Raw genomic sequence first — 20,644 nt, 5'->3', positions numbered from 1 at the left:
AATGGATGCCCTTAAACGATGACGCATCAACAAATATGCGCAGCGTCTCCTGATGATTCTCTCCGAGCCATATTGAAATGATAAAAATATTGTCCTTCAGTTTAAATGGACTATTTGATCTGTTCATTTAATTGTTGTTCTTAATACTCCGATCATGTTTCCCCTACAATAGGGACGAGGAAATCTAATCACAAGAGCTCCCTGTTACCGTTTATTAGGCCTGGAGGACCTGCTCCTTTGCATATTCATAATGCAGTTCTCTATTGTTATGAGGACTTAAGAGATGAGCTATAGCATTGGGAGAACAGCCCTGTTCAACAACCCCATAAACAGCATTGAGAGAAACTGCTAATTAACCACTGAATCAGGTCAAGCACAAGTCGTCCAGACCGGAAACCTCTTACGATAAGATCTAATTACAGCGTGAACTATTAACACAGAGTAAAGTTAACATTTCAGTGAAATAACACGCATGCGATGTGTTCTTAATAATCCATCAAGGGTCAGTGTGGACTCATTAGGCGATCCTAATGGATCTTCATTCATTTCAGCATTTCTGCAGAAACTTTTGAAGGATATCTGACAGCAACTTTCAAAAAGAGCCTTCCAGACTAATGATGCTTTTTTACTTTGTCTCTTTCGCCTTTAATCAGTCGAGATGTGCTTGACCGTTGTGTCAAAGATTCAGTCATTAGTCTTTGCCATGATGGATTTTTATAAGACACTAAATTAATTGAAAGTCTTCCAAAAATAGTGTGGTTGTTTATTTATTTATTTATTTGTTTTATATATATATATATATATATATATATATATATATATATATATATATATATATATATATAATACAAATAAATATATATTTATATATATTTTTTCTGAATAGGTTTATTGATTGCGGTGGCATGGTGGCTCAGCGGTTAGCAATGTCAGCATAAAGTATACATCACTCAAAGACTAGAGAGTAAAATAAGTATTTAAATTAGAGCATCCAATGATGAAGAAATCCTGATGTTCTGAGATAGACTGTTCCAGAGGTTTTGGGGCAAATTACTACAGTAGTTAGATTTTTCTCTCTCTCTCTATCTCTGTGTGTGTGTGTGTTTTCATTTGTACATGTGTACTGTAATTGACAAGTTATGTAAATAGCACTTGGTGATTCTCAGACTATGAATCACAACCTGGTTATGGCGAGTTCAGACTGCACGATTGTAGCCTTGATTTAGACTCATCGACAAGTTTTGAGAAAATGCAGACAAATGCCTAAAATCACGGCCAAATTGGTGCTCATTCATGTGAATAACAATCACACAGTGTGAACTATCAAAGACGCTATCTTAGAGAATCGCAAATGAGTCCCTGACAACCGTGAGATATTTGGTATGCTAAATATCTGAAGCTGTCAGAGATTCAAATCATGCTGTTTAAAAAGTGTTCTGATTAATAATTACATTGGTTATTACCTAAAGCCAACGAGAGAGCAGCATTCACTAGTATGGGTATCTGAAGGCCAGCGGGAGGTTGGGGTAGAAGTTAAAAGGGCTTCTTTTCTGTCTATTTGGACCCAAGAAATGGAGGAAAACCTGGAAAATTGACAGGAGCACCCATATCTGTTTAATGTGTCATCTGAGCATTACCACAACTGGGTTAAAAAAGAAAAAAGTTTGAGAGAAATTCAAAGAGCAAGTGAGCAAAATAAGTAAATTTTTTACCCCACTAAAGGCTTCTTTCTCATTATGTAGTTAATAACAAGAGATACACTATGTGACCTTGAGTTGTTTCCAAGTCACTTCTCATGTGTATTTGGTTGTGACATAGTTTGTGTACCAAGACAAAGTGTCTGCAATTCTCTTATTGTAATGTCATACAGTGTAAATCCCCCTCGCTGATCCATCTCACAGTGTAAACACAGCATCGACAGAACACTACCTCAGATAGTCATGTAGTGTAAAAACTTCTGTGACGAGACTATTTTGAAAATCCTGCAGTCTTAGCTAGGAAGGCTCACAAAAATGGAAACAAGAAAGGCATTTGCCAAGCAAATATAAAGATGATTTTAATTGTAAATGGGTAAAAGGATGTAACGCTAAAAATCAGTGCTTTTAAGTTGATGAATGTGCAAAATGAGATTCTGAAAATGAAAAATAAAACATTCACTTTTTTATTAATACTGCGGGACTGTTGCGTGGAGTGCTGAGTCATTCTGAGGTGTGTGATTATTTTCAGGTAAATGCGCCTCTAAAGTATTTCCAGGCAGCTCTTTACTGCATCACAACCTACAAATGACAAAAATCAAATTATATCCAACCCAAAGCTATTTGACAGAAACGCATAAGAAACTAGTCTCATGCACACTGGCTGCATCCAGAAGCTATAAAATGCTGCCTTCAGAGGAAACATTCCTAGGCACATCTGAATCCAAATACTGTGGTACTTCATGTCTCAGGGGGTGCCTTCTTCTGATCAAATGTGTCCTCCTCTGTCTTCGATATCCAACGGTCCTGTGTGTTCCATTTCTGGCTGTTGAGCTAAAAAATGAAACATGGCATCTCTATTCTTTTATTCAGATTCTCCATGCAGTTATTCTGCTTCTAGATCAGGGGTGTCTAAACATGGTGCTGGACGGCCAGTGCCCTGCAGATTTTAGCTCCAACTTGCCTCAACACAGCTGCAAGGATGTTTCTAGAAAGCCTAATAAGAGCTTGATTCGCTAGCCCTGTTTTGTCTGATTGGGGTTGGAACTTAATAAATATATTTAATTTTTTTTTTATGTCAACTCAAAACTAAATTTGGTTGAAATGTGTAAGAAAGATTGCTTCAAACATTCCTAAAGCCTTGTCTCCTTATAGTCAGTCAAACACCCAACTCCTTTGCTCTCCAGGGGCCTCATGTATCAACGCTGCATACGCACAAAAACTTTGGTACGCCAGGTTTCACGCTCAGAATCGCTCACGTTTGGATTTACTAATGATGAGCTGAATGTGGGAATGTGCGCAGCTCCACGCCAGCTTTATGGCTGGCGTACACACATTTTTTGTGCATGTCTGTTTTATTTCCATTGGCGACTCTTAGAGGCAGTTGTGTTAAATTCCTTTCTACGAAGTGTCTGAGCCTTGCTATGGCAGCTGTATGAGACGGGTTCATCTAGCAGGTATATAAGATTTTCATACCATACAGTTGACCAGCCAAACATTAAAGCGCAATTTGCAGCAGTTGCCTGTTTTACCATTGTAATGGGAGCGATCTACTTACGCACATTGCTATAAAGACACCATCTGAAGATGAATTTGCATGCATGAATCACAAACATTTCCATTCAATAAATGTGCAAATAAAATATGATGCACAGACTTATTAATGATTCCTACTTGTCTTTCTCGTGATAAATAGTAGACAAAATCTGATATGTAGCGGGGAAAAAAAGAAGAATGAGTTAATCAGATGCTGGATTCGAACCAAGTTCATGCTCGAACGTGTCAAAACAAGTTGACATGCGTTTTACAAGCGCACCACTGAGACTGTTAAGGGTTTTACAACATTTTACACTTATAAATCACACTATTTCTCTTTTAACTCCACAGTGCGATGTTCAGACCCAACTGTGTTAACTGCACCAGCTAAACTCTCCCCACTCTATTTTTTTCTTTTGTTGTTGATTCCGGAGGACAAACTTGCAAATAACACTGTTTTCCTCCAGTCGACCTCTGAAAGCAGCACCTTCAATTTACATTCTGTTCAAAGTTTCTCTTTTTGCTTGCTTTTGCCTTTGCTTTTTCATTGGGTTTTGCCAAAGTAGAGTCATTAGCATATTCATACGGGGGAGGAGGCAGGGAGGGGTTTTGTGCTCGTGTATGTTGCGCTCAGTTTCACGTTCATTCGGATGTACAAAAGAATATGCGTGGGATTCGGCGTACGCAGTGTTTCATACATCTGAATTTTTTTCTGCGTACGCACATTTGCAGCTTTGTGCGTACGCAATGTTTTAGTATGATTTCCACGCAAGTCTTCGTACATGAGGCCCCAGGACCTTAAATAGTAGTGTGAGACAAAGGAGACATGCAAAATGTACAGTCCAGGGGGTCCAGCAATGTGGTTGAGAACCACTGCCATAGGATAACCAGCATAATTGGTCTATCACATCGTTGGAAAGTACTAAATCTAAAGTATAATGGTCACTACACTCCAAATATTTATCAGAAACTTCTTCAGTAGCATGTAGGTTCCTTCCCTGCATTTGTCACCGAACCAGTCACGGGTTTTCATGCAGGACAATGAGCCTTATCACACAAAAATGTGGTTAATATTTTTCTTTTTGCATTAGAAGATGCTTTGTGTATCCAAAACTATAATACACAAGTGTATAGTGTGGAATGAGGAAAAATGTAACCATCAGTATAGCCCCTATAGTATAGGAAGCCCGCCTTTTAGTAAAGAAGCCAATCATCAGACTCTATTCAATTCAATTCACCTTTATTTGTATAGCGCATTTACAATGTGGATTGTGTCAAAGCAGCTTCTCATAAATGGTCATAGTTATTGGAACAGAGTAGTTCAGTTTTTAGTGTTTAAGTTCAGTTCAGTTTAGCTCAGTTCAGTGTGGTTTAAAATCATTACTGAGAGCCCAAACACTGAAGAGCAAATTCATCGATGGGTAGCTCTACTGATCCCAAACCATGCAAGCTAGTGGCTACAGCGGAGAGGGAAAAAAATTTTTCACCAAGATAAAAAAACCTTGAGAGAAACCAGACTCAGTTGGGCACGACCATTTTAATTTCTCCGCTGGCCAAACGTCTTGTGCAGAGCTGCAGTCTCAGCGGTGGAGGCTGGAAGCTGGCCTCAACGAAGATTTGTCTGTCCCTGGAATCAGTCTCACGTTCTTCACTCCTCTATGACCAGCGCAGCAGCTGCTCAGGATACGGCCTGGTCCCGGATATGGAAACCTTGGGATCATCTCATCGCTGGTCTTGGATCCAATCTGTGACTCCACATAGTCTGAGGGCCTTGGGATGAGTATCCCCAGATGGATATTGGAGAAAAAAGAGAATAATTAGCGTAGCTGCTGTTCATAGTGTATATAAGCAAGATGCAAAAACTTGTGTGGAAACCTGCTAAGTGATGCATTGAGTGTATGCTTTACTAAAGAGATAGGTTTTTAATCTAGTTTTGAACTGAGAGAGTGTGTCTGAGCCTCGGACGTTATCAGGAAGGCTATTCCAGAGTGTAGGAGTGTACTACCAGAAACCCTGAGTTTTGAGATCTTAAAGAGCGAGTTGGATTGTAGCGAGACAGAAGGTTGGTTAGATAAACAGGAGCTAGATTATTTAGAGCAGGTGAGAAGTAATATATTAAATTCAATACGAAACTTAACAGGCAGCCAGTGTAAGGAGGATAAAATTGGAGTGATATGATCATATTTTCTAGACCTGGTAAGAACTCTGGCTGCTGCATTTTGTACTAATTGAAGTTTGTTAATAGAGAATGCTGGGCAGCCAGCAAACAGAGCATTACAGTAACCCAGCCTGGAAGTCATAAAAGCATGGACTAGTTTTTTTTTGCATCTGAGATGGATAGCATATTTCGTAATTTAGCGATATTTCTCAGATGAAAGAAGGCAGTATTTGTGACATGGGATATATGATTTTCAAAAGTTAAATTGCTGTCTAATATGACACCCAAATCTTTTATAGTAGAGCTAACGCTAACTTTGTATCCCTCTAATTGTAGATTGAGTTGCGAGATCTACTGTGTACAGGATTTAGGCCCAAAAAGTAATAATTCTGTTTTGTCAGAGTTTAAGAGAAGAAAATTGTTGGTCATCCAGTCTTTAACATCTTTAATACACTCGGTTAGCTTAGACAGTTCAAACATCTCATCAGGTTTAGTTAAAATATATAATTGAGTATCATCTGCATAGCAGTGAAAGCTGATCCCATGTCTTCTAATATTGTCTCCCAGAGGTAGCATGTAAATTGTAAACAGCAAAGGGCCTAAAACTGATCCTTGAGGCACCCCATACTTTACTTGGCTGACTTGTGAAGGCTGTCCATTAATTTTCACAAACTGGTAATGTTCAGTTAAGAATGACTTAAACCATTGTAGAGCCTGTCCCTGGACACCTGTAGACTTTAAGCGATTCATGAGGATATTGTGGTCAATGGTGTCAAATGCTGCACTAAGATCGAGTAGAACTAATAGCGAGATGCACCCTTGGTCAGCAGCTAAGAGTAGATAATTGGTTATTCTCACTAATGCGGTTTCTGTACTGTGATAAGCCCTGAAACACTGAGGGTGTACTCACACTAGGTACAGTTGCCCTGAACAATGCCAAGGTGCAACTGTCCTCTCTCCCCTGACAGCCTGCAATTACACTGCATTTTACCTTCTGACCTTTTACCATTTTAGTCATTTGGGATGCAGTAACACCCAGTCAAATATTTTGCGTAACAGATCCACAACTTTTGACACTCATTAAATATCTCGCTATGAGGTTAACAAACCCACTGAAATCTTAGCGAATTCTTGCCTCATGGACATGAAAAATATATCTACACAAAGTTTGAAATTTCTAATTTTAAATAAATGTGCTTCACTTGAAAAAAATGTTCCCTGATTTTGTAATCTGTTAAATTAAATAGAATGTGAAATTAATGTGAGGAACAGTCTGTTTTATATGACCTCATGAATTCCTACCTTGCTACTCAAACACAATTCACATGACTGCAACCACTTGAAGACCAACAGACATGTAAACAAAGATGTTGCTGCCATTTTGGGAGAAGATTTGCTGTCATGAATAAGTTGCGAATTACTTTAGATTACCAGAACGATCATACATGGAAGTTATTAATTTTTAATGTGGTTACATAGTTTTACGTCTAATCATGTCCTTCAGAAACAGCCATAACTGAGGTTGATGTTGTGATCTTGTTCCCTTTGTGTTTATGAGCATTAGCTTTGGTAACTTGCTTTTGGTAAACGTATGTATTTATTTTATTTGACTTTTCAGACACAAAATGTAAAAGACAGCTGTTTCACTATTTCATTGGTTCTTCCCAATCTGAGATTTAATGATATGCTTGCCGAACCGTTTTGGAGAATGTGATGTTTTCCTGTTCAAAGAGATACAGTGGGCACTTGCATGTCAGAGAGGGTTTTGATAGTCACTGAGTGAAATACCAAATCGGATATATTTAGAAGCTCTAACTAGTACCAAATGTGAGTGATGCATCAACATACTGTACAGCACAAGTTACATTTTAAAGTATGTACTATGTAATCTGTCATGAAATCTATTTCCCAACTCTCCCTATACGGCGCATCTCTTGATATTTTCCATGAATAACATAAACCCAGCCATGTTTTCAAGTGTTTACCCTATTTTCCCCTCCTCTTCACTGTCTAATTTTCCATCCAACTTGTAATTTAGAGACATGGCCCTCTTCTTCGAATGCTGAACACCGAGCCTCTGATGGAGCAAGATTGCATGTAATGATGTCTCTTCATCTGAATACCAGACCAATCATGAGGTTTAAAGAAGAGGTGGACGTGTCAGAGCTGTTAGTGTTAACACACAGAATGGCAAACTCCTATTAGAGCAAACAGGCAGCATTACGGACAGATGCCCTGCTCCCAGAGGAGGTCATTATACTGCAGCAGACCAGACTAGACTAGACTGAATGGAGGAAGTTCTTGTGCTGTAAAGGCAGAAGTGACTGGAGTGATGTAGATTGAGCAGAGAAATAATGGATTAGCGTGATGTTAAATTTCCAGCAGGACTGTCGGATGATATATCTGGACGGCTCTGAAATGTGATGAATCCAGCTGACAGAGTAGTCTTGACCTTAAGGCACTGGAATGTGACAGCAACTAATGGTGAAATCTGACAGACCACAGAGGAATATTGTGGCACTTGAAACACCTGCAGTGTTATTCACTTCTTTCCCAGTCGAAGCATGTCATTTTACTGCAATGAGAAGCATAGGACTCCTAATAATTTAGCTTAGTGTTATAAAAGGTTATTAAAGATGGTGTAGATTTAGTTCAAAGGAAAAATAGGATGTTATGACACTAATCAGTCAAAATCATATTTTACAAATATTTTTCCTTTAATTTTGGTTACTAGTTTGCTTTTAAAATATGATTATTTTTTAATACTATTTGAGTTATGAGTTGTTAGATCACACACTCCATGCCAGATAAATAAGATCCAGCCCCGGACACCAGATCTTGTGATGAAATGTCAATTTCTCTATGTATTTGGAAAACAAGTCAGCAGAGTTTCCAATACCCAAACCTGTTAACCAGTATTCAACTGAAATGGCAGTTTACTATCAATATAGGAGTTGACTGTGCAAGGAATCCAGAGAAGAGGTAGTAATTTTGGGTCATTATTGGCTATTGGGAATGTAAAAAAAGATCATGCAGAATATGCATTTTATAAGTATAAAGAAACAGTAGATATCTTAAAAATAATAAGCCACTACACTCCAAGTAATGCTGGGTTATTTAAACCCAAATTGGGTGAAATGTGGACTAAAGCAAACATTGGGTTAAATTTTGTCTTATTAATTTAATAAAAAAAAAAAATAAATAAAAGCATGCAGTTGATTTAGTCCACATTACACCCAGAATTGGGTTGAAATTTATCATGTGTGAATTTATTTTCCACAGACTTCAACAGAGTGTACACATATTAATGTAATCTCATCTATCAAATCTGGTCTTTAATTTGTATTTTCTATTGGATTCAAGGCAGGTGATTGGCTTAGCTATTCTACAGCTTGATTTTCTTTCTTTGAAAGCATTTGAGGGTTGCCTTGGCTGTGTTTTGGATAATAGTCTTCCTGAAAATGTTCACTCTGGTTTATTCTTCATCATCCTAATAATGTAAATGATGAACTGAAGAAGCTGATATTAATTTACAATGATGAAGGTTGCTGAAAATCTACTGAGAGATTTCAGGCTGCTTTTACTGCCTTTTTACACCTTGCTTTCTTCATGTGTTCAATACTTTTTCTGTGTCGTTTCACTTGATTATACATAACTTATTATGGTTTTCTTTGCATTTATGGATTTCTTTGGTTTTTACCAAAATCCGTTGAAAATTTCAAGTCAACAGCACCTTTAGAAATATGTTTTCTGAGGAAAACGGTGCCTTATTTCCCATACTGTACATAGTCTTTCAAACCTTAATTCACTTAGACATTCAATCCTTTATTTTAACAGCATTAGATTATTTATTCATTCATTTATTCAAGTAAAGCTACTTCTTAAAGCACATTAAATGATTGGCTGACAATTTCACACAATTGTTTGTATAAACAGTATAATCGTAAACAGTGGTCTTAAACATTGAAGTAAAACAGTGAATAAGCAAGAATAAGACTTTGTCTTTGCAATATCCCATTCATTGCAGTGTACAGTAAATCTGTGAGCCTGGAGAGATATCAAATCCCATGAGATCCAGAAGTTCAGTACAGAGTGCCGGTTATGTAGCTTAAACTTGGGCTGAAGATAAATGCAGTCAGTTCTTTGCTGCCACGGACTCCTGCAGGCTTTTAACAGTGTGCAAACTGACAGCCTGTCACTTTCTGCTGGATCCTTTAACATACAGTAACAAACCTCTCCATACAGCAGCTCTATCTGTGGCCCTCTGAGATCAAAATTAAAGCGTTTATTACTTTGTAGAGTTTGTATCATCAATGTCTAAGTCTTAAAGTGATCGTTCACCACCAAAATGAAAACTCATCATTTGCTCTCAATCATCTGGTTTGAAGCCTTTAATTGTGTAGATGTGTGTAGTATGCTCTTGCTTATGTTCCCTACACTCAAAGAATGATTTTTGCTGCTTGTTCAAACTACTTATTTAAAATGAACTAAAAAAAAAACATTATTGGGATTTTTTTTTGTGACAACTTAATTGTTTTAAGTTCAGTTAACTTAAATATGTTACATTAACTTATTTGTGAGGCGAGGCAGTGGCGCAGTAGGTAGTGCTGTCGCCTTCCAGCAAGAAGGTCGCTGGTTCGAACCTCGGCTCAGTTGGCGTTTCTGTGTGGAGTTTGCATGTTCTCCCTGCCTTCGCGTGGGTTTCCTCCAGGTGCTCCGGTCTCCCCCACAGTCCAAAGACATGCTGTACAGGTGAATTGGGTAGGTTAAGTTGTCCGTAGTGTGTGTGTGTTAAAGTGTCTTTGGATGTTTCCCAGAGATGGGATGCGGCTGGAAGGGCATCCGCTGCGTAAAAACTTGCTGCATAAGTTGGCGGTTAATTCCGCTGTGGCGACCCCAGATTAATAAAAGGACTAAGCCGACAAGAAAATGAATGAATGAACATAATAGTGTTGGGAAAGCATGAATGAATTGTGTGCAACCCTACATCTTTTTTTTTTTTTACAGTGTATACTGACACTAGGGAGAAAAAAACTGTTAAATGAAGTCATTATTTTAGTTTTAAGTCTTTCTATAGCTTGGTAATATTCCAATCGAACCACTGAAGGCATAAGGTCTGTTTTGAGGATGTTTTTGGTCACTTTCTTTAATCAAGATGACATCTTGCTTGAGCATGAGAGAGCTTTCAGATTTCACCCAAAATATGGTAATTTGTGTTGTGAGAACGAACAACGTTTCTCAGGGGTTTGAAACCACATGAGGATGAGTAATTATTAAACACTTTTTGGTGAACTAACCCTTTACTTAATGGTTGAGTTTGTCCATGTTTAATCTAATGTTGGGTCACAACATTTTTTTACATTTTGTATATTATAAGTATATTGCACTGCCTGCTTTTTAACATTAAATGCATCTGTTGCACAATATTGAACAGGCATAAGTAAAGTAATTGTATAGTCTGTCTTAGGTAGTGTATAGTCAACTATTTATAATATTCTGTTAGATTACCACTTCAGTGACAGTTGAAATCAGAATTATTAGTCACCCTGAATTTTTATCTCTCCTGTTTATTTTTTCCCCCAATTTCTGTTTAACAGAGAGATTTTTTCAACACATTTCTAAACATACTAGTTTTAATAACTCATTTCTAATAACTGATTTATTTTATCTTTGCCATAATGAAAGTACATAATATTTGACTAGATATTTTTCTAAATACTTCTATACAGCTTAATCAGGCACAACAGAGTAATTAGGCAAATTATTGTATAACAATGGTTTGTTCTGTTGACTATTGAAAAAATATATGGCTTAAAGGAGCTTATCATTTTGTCCTTAAAATGTTTTTAAAAAAAGAATAAACTGCTTTTATTCTAGCCGAAATAAAATAAATAAGACTTTTTACAGAAGAAAAAATATTATCAGACATACTGTGAAAATATCCTTGTTCTGTTAAACATAATTTGGGAAATTTTTAAAAAAGAAAAAAAAATTTAACATATACACAATAAATAAATAAAGAAAGAAAGAAATAGAAAGAAAGAATACAATGGATATCACCTTTTTGAGGCTATACTGTTCATTATATTGCATAACTACAGATTATGCATAAGCTTTACTAATGAATTTAATTGTCACATTTTTATTTGTATTATCCTTGATGCACCATACTATGTAACATGTTTGGCAAGTAAAATTGAGTGATTATTCATGGAAATCAAGCTGACTAGAAATGTTTTGTCATGTGTATAGAAATGTTCATGTATGTGGTGTGATTGTCAGCATATGGTTTAATTGCAGTCGTGAAGTGGATGTTGGAGGTGTGTGTGTGACTGTTGTTTTCCAAAGGGAATAGTTTAATCACCGGACTGATGCAGCAGCGCTTTGTGCATCTGTCTTCTCCTTGTTGTACCGTGATGATAAAGAATTAGGCAGCCTTTCATGCACACTTTGATGTCTCCAGCATCTTAATTTGGCTCTCGCCCTCTGAGTGTGTGTGCAGCAAGTCAAATATTTGTTTGCAATGCCTTTGTCATACATACAGAGCATATGGTCTGATTCACATGTCAGTATTTCAGAGGTTTTAATCGTGGATTTTACATTAAAAAATTGTAAATTATTTGTATAATATTTACATATTACTTATAATTATATATATATATATATATATATATATATATATATATATATATATATATATATATATATATATATRTATATATATATATATATATATATATATATATATATATATATATATATATATATATATATATATATGTATGTATATATATATATATATATATATATATATATATATATATGTATATATATATGTATGTATATATATATATATATATATATATATATATATATATATATATATATATATATATATATATATATATATATATATTTGAGTAAAACATAATTGAGTACAACTTTTTGAAAATATAGGCAATGTCTTTTGGTTATTTAAACAAAACAGATTTATTAAACACATATAATTATTACACTAATAATTTAGTCACTGAAAATATTTAAAAATTGAAAGATAATACAATTGAATTCAAGCAAAATATTGCAAACAATTAAAAATAAATAAATAAATTACAACAGAATTTCAACATTTTTTGCTTCTCTTGATTTTTCCTCTTTTATTTATTTTTTATTTTTATTTTTATTGTATTTAATGTTTTTCTACAACATATACATTTGGGTGTACTGACTAATCTAATGTATATTCACAAATATACTGTAACATTGTATAGCTTCCTATTAAAAATATGAATTCAAAAGAGAGATTTGTGAGGGGTGTACTTATATATGCTGAGCGCTGTATATATATATTAAATATTAGGGATGCACCTATGCAGATACCAGTATTAATTATTAGGTCGATACTTGGTTAAAATACTCATACCGTATCATACATGAAATGCCAATACCACACACTGATACCCCTCAACATTATTTTACCACGTGGATGTGATTTGTTTTCCTACCTGTCGTCAGTATTAATGTATTAATAAATGAATTAATGTTGGTCAGTTATCTACAAAATAAACAAGAAGAATAAATAACAGGTGAAGTGCTTTAAAACAAGTTCGCTATATATGCTTCAGCACCAAAACACAAACTGGTTTGTTAAATAAAATAAGAATTTAAATATAATTAAAGAGATATTTAATTGTTTATTGAATATTTATTGTTTCAGAGAAGCCTACAATAAACTGTTTTCACTGTTAGTGACTAAATCATCCATTGTGCCTGTTAGTTTCAGTTTCAGTCCCCTATTCGCAGCACTGAAAGTATTCCCAGATTAGCTCGCAAGAATAAACTCAGTTGGAAAGACAAGAAAACTGAGAAACATTGTAAGATTGCATATTTATGTCAGTCTGTCAAGAGAAAACTGCTTAAAACATCTTAATATTTCTGAGAAAGTAGTTAACGTTTGCATAACCAACTATTGATCTTATCCACCCGCGACCCACCCATAATTAAACATGATGTGGCCTACTTTTTGATTACCTGACCTATGGATTAACGGCAGGACTATAACAAGAACCACGCATAACAGGGTTTTATGTGTCCCCAATAGGCAATGTCAAGAGAGTGACTCCACAAGGTATTGTAAACTGCACAGCCTTGATTATGTAATGAATGAAGTCATGGATGCATGTCAGTGCAACGATAAGTTATCCTTTAAATGTCCATGCTTAATCGGTAATCAGTAAGGTCTACTGAATTACAGGGTTAACAACAATGTGTGTATATTCTTGGCTTGAAATAGTCTTATGTTAAAGATTTTTATGTTCATCCTTGCTACAGGCAAAAATTAAAACCTCCTTTCAAATTAATTGCACTGTCATTGAAACCAAATAGTAAGATAAAAGTAGAGTATCTACCAAAAGTAGATACTCTGTATTGGCAAGTACACAAATTAAAATACTCATACTCGTTTTGGTTTGTAAAAAAAAAGTGGTATCGTTTCATCCCTTATATATTCCATATATATTATATATAAACTGTAATAAATATGGGATATAATATATATCCCATATATATTATATATAAACTGTAATAAACCCTGACAAACTATTAGCAATGAAAGAAACATTTTTTTTTAATGCAGCATCCCATTCATGAGTATCATGTCTTGCTGTCGACTTGACTGAAAATTGAACTCACAGTAATAAATTTATCTTTTAAAAGTATTAAAATACAAAGGTTGGTTTAAATATTAATATGTTTTATAATATTATTAAATATTATGATTTGACTGCATTTATTTATTTTTTTAGAAATGTTACATTTGTAAACAAAAGCTTATTTCAAAACATACAAATCTAAACTACTCCAAAGCAGCAATAGTCTGAAGGTATTTCATCAGCAGAGGGGTCTATTATTGATATAAGATGCGTATTTATTCCAGATATCGTTCTTGTTCCACTCTGAATGTTTTCTCAAATAAACAGAAAAGCTAATCTTTTCCTAAAAGGTCACATTGACTGATCGTGCTTATATGTCATGTTTACCTAGAATATTCATTGATGTGTTCAAGGTCACAAAGATGACGTTTGTATGCATTAAAAAGTCATTTTTTTCTTCTCCAATTGCAGAAGAAAGTTGATCAGATACATACTCACCACCCTGTTCCTGCAGGCACCGTTCCAGAAAGTCCCATTGACGGTCATTGCTAACCAGCCATGCACACAGTGGCTCTTTTGACTTGAAATGATTGTGGGTTATTCGCTGGACTTGACAAATGGCCTGGACTGAAACTTGGTCCCAGCGACATATAATGGGGGGCTGCGGTGGCACTGAGGAATGAACAGAGGTGCCTTTGACTGTTGACCCCGACAGCACAGGGTAATAGAGGTGGCGGACGGTCGCGCCGAGAAAAGATAGACCAGTCTACACCTCTGTCGCACCAAATAAAACCAAAGAATTCACAAAGCCTCTGAAACATGTCTAGACTCTCCAAAACTTCATTCACGTCAAGGTCTGTAAGCCAGCTATGAGGTCTAGACTTCTGTAAATTTTTTATATTCAAAATATGATTTGAAATGCTATGAATGAAATATTTTTTAAAATCATGTTGCTGAATAGATTCATGTTTCTGACTCGCAGCAGCTGCTGGAGGGAATGAGTTTACCATGTTGCCAGATGCACACCACCAAAAAAAGTATTGGTATGAGTAATATTTTTGATTGTTTATGCAAGAAGCCTTTTCACCAAGGATGCATTGATTTAAACCTCTAAAACTGTCAAATATTTTTACAGTTTAAGTTAAAAGTTTGCTTATTGAATTTACTTTTACCTGTAATTTATTCAAAGCTGAGCTTTTAGCTTAATTTTCCCATTTGAGTCATACTATACAAGATCTTTCACGAATCATTACATGGTGATCTGCAAGACGTCTGCAGTAGCGGTTCACAACAGGGGGTTCACGTCCTACAAGGGGGCCTCAGTGAGCATTGTGGGGGGTCGCATCATATTTAAAAATAAATCTTAGCAGTGGACAATAGTATTACTGAAATGACTATACAAACTGAATCAATATATATTTACACGAGTGGTGGGCCGTTAAAGTGAGATTCTTATCGTGTAATGAAAAAATTATTGCCGTTAATCTATTCTCAAAGTTGGTTTGGGAGCTGGGTCTATTCTACGCAAGCTATGACTTTCACCTTGATATATTAGTGCGGATGTATACCTGAGCGCTGAGCCGTCTGACAAAAGAGTGCCCTTCTGAATCGAATCAGCAGGATGCCTTACGTTAACTGCAGTTCGGCACTTTCACTTTAACTCATGAACATTTCATTCATCCTCCGTGGATAACTGGGGTATTTGACGCAAACAAGGAGTAAGGACTGGTGAGAGTGTTATGGAATTTAATAGCGCACGCCAAATGGAAATAAAAAAAAAAAAAAACTTCTGCATTTCGCAATGTGTTTGTGTGTGTGGGTGTGTGTGTGTGTGTGAGTGCGGTCTTTTACCGACAGCCAGCGTGTGGATCTTGTCAGGAAATATGGCGAAAGGTAATAAAGACCGCGGGGTTTACTTCATTAATGCCACAAATATATGAATCCTCCACGTCTTAATTCCATTTCTGTTTAGTTCAGTTATGACTTTTGTTGGATTAAGGTAATCAAAAATCGCTGTTTCAAACTCATGTAGGCCTACAGTTCAACATTCATGTGTAACATAAACAGTTAATAAACAGTTGAATAAACAGTTAGTAAACACAAGTAGGCCTATATCTTATTAAACATCATTTATTTTCATCACCAATTATCATAGTAGAACAGTTTCAGTCTGTGATGCATTTTGGAAACAGGAGATGAGCCCCGGGTCTAATTCGCCACCTGGCTTGAGGAACCCATTCTCAAAGACTTACTATTTGGGTAGCACACATTCTGAATGCCTTCAGCAGAATTCAAATGAGCCTTTTTTTAATCTAAAACTTTAATCCAATCTTGGAATTAATCTAAATAAAAAAAAAAATCTATGCACCTATTTAATAAACATACCGTTTGTTTGAAAATATTTTTTTTGTCATCATTATTGCAAACTTATATGGGCGATTATATCATTAAATGTGGAGGGGGGCCTTACAATATTTTTTGTGCAAAAAGGGGGTCACAGGCAAAAAAAGGTTGGGAACCACTGGTCTACAGTACATGATGACATCTTAAAAATGAGGCCTGTGATTGGTGCTTTCTTGGTTATTTGCCTGAGCTTGAGATCAGAACAGAAAACTGATTATGATTGAAAATATAATTGAATTGAAAATAGCTTTTGAGCAATGCTAAGACCAAAAATATATAATGGCTGTATAGTGTTCAATTCAGCATCTTTGCTTAAGAAATGAGATGGAATAAAATACCATTCTTTAAGAATAGGATGCAGAACTTTAGAACATTATCATTCTCAGTCTCAGTTCTGCAGGTGTAAATATCTTGGGGAAAGAGTATACTGTACAAAGAATGTATAGATTGCTGCAGACTCCTGTTACAGGGCCATGTTTTCAGAAATCATGTTTTTACATTGGGAAGAGTTTAATTCTGTAAAAACTGTAAGCCTGTCACCCTTTTAAATCTAAAATTGCTGATCATTGAACAAAAATTTTACTGGCCACACAATTTTGACTCATCTGCATTAGTTGGTTTTAACCATTGGATTATTATCTTCAAGACTTCAGGACTTTCTATATAAAGTTTGTCCGAAACTGAAAACCAAAATTTGCATTTGGGTTACAGGATCAACTCACTAACCATTAGGCCACAACTTTCCCTATAGGTGAGCGATGTGGCAGAGAAAAGTTGATTGACGGTATTGATTGAACGTTTGCGAAGAAATTTCATGTTCCCTTGTAAATGTATTTTGTAGTGTTTTTAAAATACAAAATACAGTATTTTATTTTGATACTTGTGGCTGTTGTGGCTTAGCATTGACTGCATACACTTGAAGACAATTTGGGAAAAGGATATCCAGAATGCAATAGCGAATGAGGAATGTAAAAGCATTTTGTCAAATACTGGTGAATACGTAAACTAGAGGACAATTTACTCAGTATAAAATTATACGCAGGTTTTACTTCACACCTGTTTGACTCAATATAATGGGTTTGGCAAATGATAACGTTTGTTGGAAATGTCAAAACGAGAGAAGCACATTTATTCATTGTATTTGGAACTGTTCTCTAGTTCAGCCTTTTTGGAACCAAACCCTAAACATTCTGAGTAAATGGCATGGAACATTAATACCACTGTCACCAAGGTTATGCTTACTGGGAGATGGGGAACAGAAGCCAAATATTACAAAAGTAGAGTTCACCGTGATCATGGTTGGGATCAGTGATGGCTAGAGTCATCTTAAAACACTGGAAAACTCCCAAAATTATACAGTAAAAGAACGGGCCAATATAATGATTAAAAAAGCTTCATGAACTTTTAATTTATAAATTATTTAATAAGGACAAAGCAGGGGTCCTTTATGTATCCCAGTAAGGGAAAACTTTTGGTCCTAAATGGCAAAAGTACACACATCCTTTACTCAAGTAGAAGTACAGATACTTATGTATAAAGTGACTGGTAAAAGTGGAAGTACTGACTAAACTTTTGTACTCAAGTAAAAGTAAAGAAGTTAGGTGTGAAATAAGTAGTGAAGTAAAAAGTATTAATTACTACTACCTGTTTTAGTTTATGGGGGTAACTAAACACACATGATGCATAGATCTACACAAAATAACTTACATTTCTTTTGTTTTTGTTTGAAAATTTTTACCAATTTTCAGCAGTAAATTAGCCAAACAACATCACTCTACAATATTATATAATAACACTGCTCAAAAAGTTGCCCTGTGTATCATCACCTGGACACAAAACTTAACTTTATGGCTGAGAACAACAGCTGGCATATTCATTCGTATGCTCTAAAACATAATTCTTATGCCTATATATTGTATGTATTACTAATAAATGTCTTAAATTTAACACTTCATTTTGTCCGAAATATTTTTTTCTTTTTTTCTTTTAATGAAATAAAGAATTGACTGTATTTGACTACAAATAATTGTTTGCATTATGCTAAAGCTGCTTCATTTTCTTCAAATCACACTCTCATATGCATCATTGCATCTCATATGATTTCACTATTTGTTTTTTTGTTTCATTTGTGTTCAGAGTATTGAGTATATTTTATTTAACAGATAAAGTTATTAAAGCTGTTAATAGATTTTTGCATCATCTTTTTTCACATGATAAAATTCTGATCCTTTGCATTTCATTTTTATTCACAAATCACCCGGTATAAATACTTTTGATGTTCTAAAATATTTATCTAACAATCTACCTAACAAATTTAAACAAAGATAACAATGTATATAATACACATGTTAAAAACAGTATAAACTCTGTACAAGGAAATATATAACTTGTTGGAAACAAAAGGAATAAACCTCATTGCAAAACATGTTTATAGGCATTTGATTGCTTTAGTACTAACTGTACAAACGTTGAAAAAAAAGTACATGATTGATCGTTTTTTCCCATCACGGTATTATATTGAAAGATCAGAGAAGTACAGTACAACATGGTCGGAAGTGGACAAAAGACTTTGACTCTATTTAAATGCCAGATTTGAATAGGAATGTATCTCATTTACCTGTGATCCGGTTGACCAAAACACATTTTATTTCCTGGTATAAACATGACAATAAAAATGACATCAGTCATGTTTACATTGTGGACTCACTCAAAGACTATAGAATACACAAGACATGTCACTCCTACACTTTTGCATGGGGAAAAGTGTAACTGTCAATATAGCGAATGAAGCCCCGCTCTGAATCAGGCTCAGGCACAGTTCACTTGGCCGGCCCTGGCCCGGTTGGAAGAGGTGTGCCAGAGCGCGGTTCACTTGGACTCACTTGAGCCTGAAACTGAAAGCGAGCAGTGACTTTTAAGGGACTGTTTCATATGGATTTATTAATCATTCTTACTGTTCAATAAATGCAAACTGTCGTGGTTTGTTAAAGATGCAAACCCCTCACTGCACGACAATTATAGTCGGAGAAAGAGGGGTACTAATTATAGAGTGAGCGCTTTCTGCTTTAGGTCTAAATTAACAAACTAATTGGCAAACTCACCAGTGGACATTGCACTCATGTCTCGCAAAACACTCATTGAATAGGCGGTTCTTCTGACTTTGTGATCTGCAAGGGAGTATAATTCTTAGGATAAATCATCCACGTCCCCTAGTAGGAATTGTTTGTCAGTAAGTCATTGAGAAGAGATCCATTAGAAGACAAAGTAAAATATAACCACTTTTTGATTATAATGCAAATTAAATCAGAGAAATTCAGATGTAAACATTGGGCAACAAAAAGGCAAATCGATTTAACGTCAAAACCTTGATGTTCATGTAACATCCACATATTGATGCACTTTTGACCACCAAAATAATGACACAAAATGTATTATCATTTAAGAAAGTTTTTTTATTCATCTGAAAGCTTCAATTTCAAATAACAAATTTACATGGGAATTTGTATCTGTGCAAAGCATGTAAACTACCTTGAAGTCTAAATGACAACATTGGCATCAAAAACTTTTTAGGACAGACCTCAACAAATGGCTGGTTTTTCTTCTGAATTTGTGATCTTCAAGGCAGTATATAATAATAATAATAATAATAATAATAATAATAATAATAATAATAATAATTTCTTACATTTAAATAGCACTTTTCTAGACACTGACACTTTTACATATTGGGGGTAATCTCTTCATCCACAACCAGTATGTAGCATCCACCTGGATGACACGACGGCAGCCATATTGAGCCAGACCGCACACCACACACTAGCTAATTGGTGGAGAGGAGACAGAGTGATGAGGCCAATTATAATATGGGGATGGCTATGAGGCCATGATGGACAGAGGCCAGTGGGCAAATTTGGCCAGGATGTTGAATGTTAAACCCTTACTCTTTTTCGAAGAACATCCTGGGATTTTTCACAATCTCAGAGAGTCACATCTACACTGGATTTTGTATCCCTGCAAACTTTCTTGATGTCAAAACGACAATGAATTGATAGTCCTCAGTCCAATCTGAAACAGTCCTGAATGAATAGCTGGTTCTTCTTATGACTTTGTGATCTGCAAGGGCGCATATATTGTAAATCTAAGGATAAATCATCTACGTCACATAGGAATTGCTTGTCAGTATCATTGAGAAGAGATTCATA

The 20,644-nt window shown here is 35.4% G+C and overlaps 1 protein-coding gene across 2 annotated transcripts in view; it reads left to right on the top strand.

Annotated features, from left to right (window-relative positions):
• Nucleotides 1-18,452, top strand: part of ralba (v-ral simian leukemia viral oncogene homolog Ba (ras related)) — a 68,179-nt gene extending 49,727 nt beyond the window's left edge. The window contains exon 5 of one of the 2 annotated variants that reach the window (XM_073911824.1): nucleotides 14,511-18,452. In XM_073911824.1, coding sequence (XP_073767925.1) covers nucleotides 14,511-14,591 — 81 coding nt within the window. In that variant the 3' untranslated portion in view covers nucleotides 14,592-18,452. The remainder of the gene's footprint in view (nucleotides 1-14,510) is intronic. The other variant, XM_073911825.1, reaches the window with a different exon arrangement.
• Nucleotides 18,453-20,644: the final 2,192 nt, after the last annotated feature.

Source organism: Danio rerio, chromosome 9 (genome assembly GCF_049306965.1).
Source record: "Danio rerio strain Tuebingen ecotype United States chromosome 9, GRCz12tu, whole genome shotgun sequence".
In the NCBI taxonomy this organism is placed as follows: domain Eukaryota; kingdom Metazoa; phylum Chordata; class Actinopteri; order Cypriniformes; family Danionidae; genus Danio; species Danio rerio.
This window is presented reverse-complemented; position numbering and strand designations above follow the sequence as displayed.